We start from the raw sequence: 4033 nt of genomic DNA on the forward strand, positions 1-4033 counted from the left end.
AATAATAATAATAAAATTAAAGTGGGACAATTGTTGTTCCACCAAACTTCTACTTCCGTCAAACCTTTGAACAAGTTTGAGTTTTGTCCGACTGAACGCATAAAACATTATTACTTATTTTTTGATTTATTGCAATAAATTTACTTATATTTCAGAATATTTCAACCTTTTTTCCTTGGAGCTATGCTGAAATATTTCGAACCTTTTAATAAGAACAATACAAATCCGTAAGATAAAAATAAATTCATGCCTTGTTTTAAACTAAAAATTAATGTTATAATAATTAATTTTTAGTCCACGTTTCCCAATGTATTTGAATCGAATTTTTAACTATTGGACTTCAAATCAAAGTCCCATTCAAAAGAGCGAAATGTATTTTTTTGCATCTGGTATAATAGTTACTTCGTTCTTGCCTACAATAATTTTGCACCCGTATATGATGGGAGTGACTCATTTGGGAATGAAAATAAGAATAGCATGTTCTTCATTAATCTACAGAAAGGTAGGATTTTTTCCAGTGTTACAAAACATTTTTAAGTAAATACAATATTTAATCAAACCGAATTATTTTTAAAATAGGTACTCGCTTATAACGTTCCTTTATAACGGACCGGGTATAATGTACAATGACAACAAACTCATTGAGCTTTCACTAATAGTTATTATTACCGCTGTTACCCATGTACTTATAATATAAAAATACCTTCGAATAGGTACGTTATAACCGAATTTTGCTAGTGATGCATTTTCTATTAATGATTTACAGAAATCAGAAACAATTCAAAAGATTGTATCGCATCATGTATTTACCGTAAGGTACAATCCGTGTTCCCGATATTAAAAAAGTAGTTTTTTGGCTATTTTTGTGTCTTACAATTAAATAGATGGTGTTATGCTTTAGAATTTTAAAATCGAAATATTCCTGTTACTAACAACGTGTTAAAGATCATCGAAAATACAATAATTAGACAAATTTGTTCTCTAGTCTTAACCATCAGGACCATCAGAATAAAACTAAAGTTTCTAAGTTTGAATATTCAACATACACTTTACGTAAAATGACAGTTAATGCTGTTCTTTATCGAGATGAAAAGAATTTTTTTTATACATCGGGAACAGTATTTTTTTCTGGATAAAAAGTAGAACTGACAATGTGTGTATAAAATTTCATGATGATCGGTTAAGTAGTTAAAGGTGTGAAATGGTAGCAAACAAACTCACATTCGTATTTATAATAGTTAGGATTAATAAAAGCATTAAAATTGCACTTATGCATATCTTATCTTTTTTAACAAAGTTCTGATTGAATGTATCGAGTTTTACGGCGCCATTACTTGGTACTTGATCGAGTTTTACTGCCCCAATTAATAATGTCAATGATTTGATAGATCCGGTATCTGTCCGTATGTTACAGGTAACTATCCCAGCAACATATTCATAAAAGAATTTTCATTATCAGCATTTTTATTAAATAAATAAATTANATTATCAATTGGGTAGTTAAGGCGTGAAATCGACTACAATATTTTTTTCTGAATGAAAGGCACCCTATGTCCTTTTCTGTACCCCTGACAATGTCTCTACAATGTATCATGATCGACTGAGTATGTAGTTAAGGCATGAAATGGACCACATAAAACTACTTTTTATCTATCCTTCGAAAACAATATTTTTTCTAAATAAAAGAGACCCTATGTTCTTTTCTGTACTTCTGACAATGTGTGTACAAAATTTCATGATAATTAGTTGAGTACCTAAGGCGTGAAAAGACGACAAACATACATTCGCTTTTATAATATTAGTAAGGATGGGATCTTTAGCGCGGCATAAGTTTTATTTCACATGCAGTTAACTTTGTTTAACATCATAATCGTATCCTAAAATATGGTGATTTAGCATTTATTAACTTTACTTTCAAGAAGAAGCCTATAGTTGAATTTAAAATTGGCATATACATATTAGAACGGTTCTTCTTGATACAAAAATAATATGGAAAAAAGGTAAAAGTACGTGAAGAACCCAATTGACGTTGCTTTAAACAAATTTAATTAAGAAATAAAAATTATACTGCATTAAAGCCCGTATTTTCTATAAAATAAACAAATAAATTTAAATCATCTTCATCATCATCATAAGGTCGTCAGTCCTAAGACTGGTTGGACTGTTGGACACGTACCTCCACTCTTTCCTATCCTGACCTAATATTCGCATTTCCCTAAAACTAGAACAACCCCAATCCTAACTGCTTTTAATTGATAATATTTTACGTCTGAAAATTTTGAATTTTTTTTTTTTGAAGGTAGTGGTTTTCCGGGGGAACAGGATTTCTTTTCCTGATAAAAGGTACCCTACATACCTTTCTGTACCCCTGACAATGGGGGTAAAAATTTCACGAAGATCGATGGAGTAGTCGTAAGGCGTGAAATAGACCACATAAAACTAATATTTCTATTCCTCGGGAACGGTATTGTATTCTGTTAAATTGTATCCTATATCCTTTTTTGTACCCCTGACAATTGTGTACAAAAATTCATTAAAGGTTTAACTGCGGCTTCGCTCGCGTTGATGTCCTAGATACGCGTCAAAAATCAACAACGACCACATAAAATTAATTTTTATATTCCTTGGGAACAGTATTTTTTCTGGATAAACAGTACCCTATGTCCTTTTCTGTACCCCTGATGATAATCAAATTTCATGATGATTGATTGTGCAGTTAAGGCGTGAAATCGTAGTAAACAAATTTACATTCGCATTTATTAATGTTAGTTAGGAAAGGAAGGATTTTATCTATTATCTAAATTATTTAATTAATAAAAGAAACTGGTAATATGTATTACCATTAATTCACTCATACTTACTAAGAAATTTTTGCCTAAAAAATAGTAAGTAAAACTGTTAAAGATCAGGGGTGAAACAAAACAGACGCTAAATATTAAAGATCCAATTAAAAACGACAAAGTTTTCAAAACAATAACGCCGTCTTCTAAATTTTTGTATTTTGTCTGGTTTTTAATTTATTAGGACTATTTTGCTTTACTAACAATTTTTAAGAATTTCACCAAATTAAATTTCGCAGATGTTTCGTGCAAATAATTACATTTACATTTTTATCTGCAAAACTATCAATATCTTCTCGGTAAATTATGTAATTCGCTTTAACGTTTGTTGTACTTATTTTAGAAATTACCAGCTGTATATCAACAATGTAGCAGATTTATTTTACTTGCCATTTTTATTTCAACCTGTCTAAATTTGGACAGTACCCTTGTCGGTACTGCGTAGCACTTTCCACCATGACCTATCCTAAACCCTTAGTGCGTTACATTTAATATTTTTTTTTTATAATTCTATAATTGTAAAATAAACATTTAACCTCCATTTCACCCCTTTAGGGGTTGTGTTTGAAAACTCATTTTGGAGCGGATGTTACCATTGTATGAGGAAGTTTTGTGCAAAATTTTAAGCTTCCTAACTCAGCGGATTGGGCTGAGCTTTGGTCGATGCATCAAATTTTTAATTTCTTTTTTACAGTTTTTGAAAATTTCATTCTTAATGCTCGCTTATGTTGTATAAGGAGCGTCTGTACAAAATTTATAACTTCATTAATCTCTTGCATTTTTGTATAATCATTGAAATACTCAATATAATATTATAAATGTATCCAAACATATAAAATTTTCATTTAATTAATGGTGGAAGGCTTTACTTGTTGAAACTCCATAATCAATTAAAGGAAACGAAAGTAAAGTTTCAAAAATAAATATTAATTGTTCACAACAATTGTTTCACCATCACATTGGTTTCTCAGGTGAAGATATTCACTGTTCAATGTTATGGTGAACAATTAGTATACATTTTTGAAACATTACTTTCGTTTCCTTTAATCTAAATATTTAACAACTGAACTGTCAGTACTTATGGGTATTTGAGTGACAACAATTAAGTAATTTGAAAAAATTTGAGATGGGAATTAACTTTTCGACGGACAAAATCGACTTTTTAAAAATTTATTAATATTAATTACAAGAAA

At 29.9% G+C, this 4033-nt stretch overlaps 1 protein-coding gene across 3 annotated transcripts in view; it reads left to right on the top strand.

The window, feature by feature from the left end:
- The window catches only part of LOC108737750 (probable multidrug resistance-associated protein lethal(2)03659), a 122059-nt gene that overhangs the window by 104459 nt on the left and 13567 nt on the right, over positions 1-4033 (top strand). For 2 of the 3 annotated variants that reach the window (XM_018470842.1, XM_018470840.1), the window contains 2 exons: positions 156-227; positions 295-502. In XM_018470842.1, coding sequence (XP_018326344.1) covers positions 184-227; positions 295-502 — 252 coding nt within the window. In that variant the 5' untranslated portion in view covers positions 156-183. Of the gene's footprint in view, positions 1-155; positions 228-294; positions 503-4033 lie in introns of those variants that run through there. The other variant, XM_018470841.1, reaches the window with a different exon arrangement.

Source organism: Agrilus planipennis, unplaced genomic scaffold (assembly GCF_000699045.2).
Source record: "Agrilus planipennis isolate EAB-ADULT unplaced genomic scaffold, Apla_2.0 scaffold105, whole genome shotgun sequence".
In the NCBI taxonomy this organism is placed as follows: domain Eukaryota; kingdom Metazoa; phylum Arthropoda; class Insecta; order Coleoptera; family Buprestidae; genus Agrilus; species Agrilus planipennis.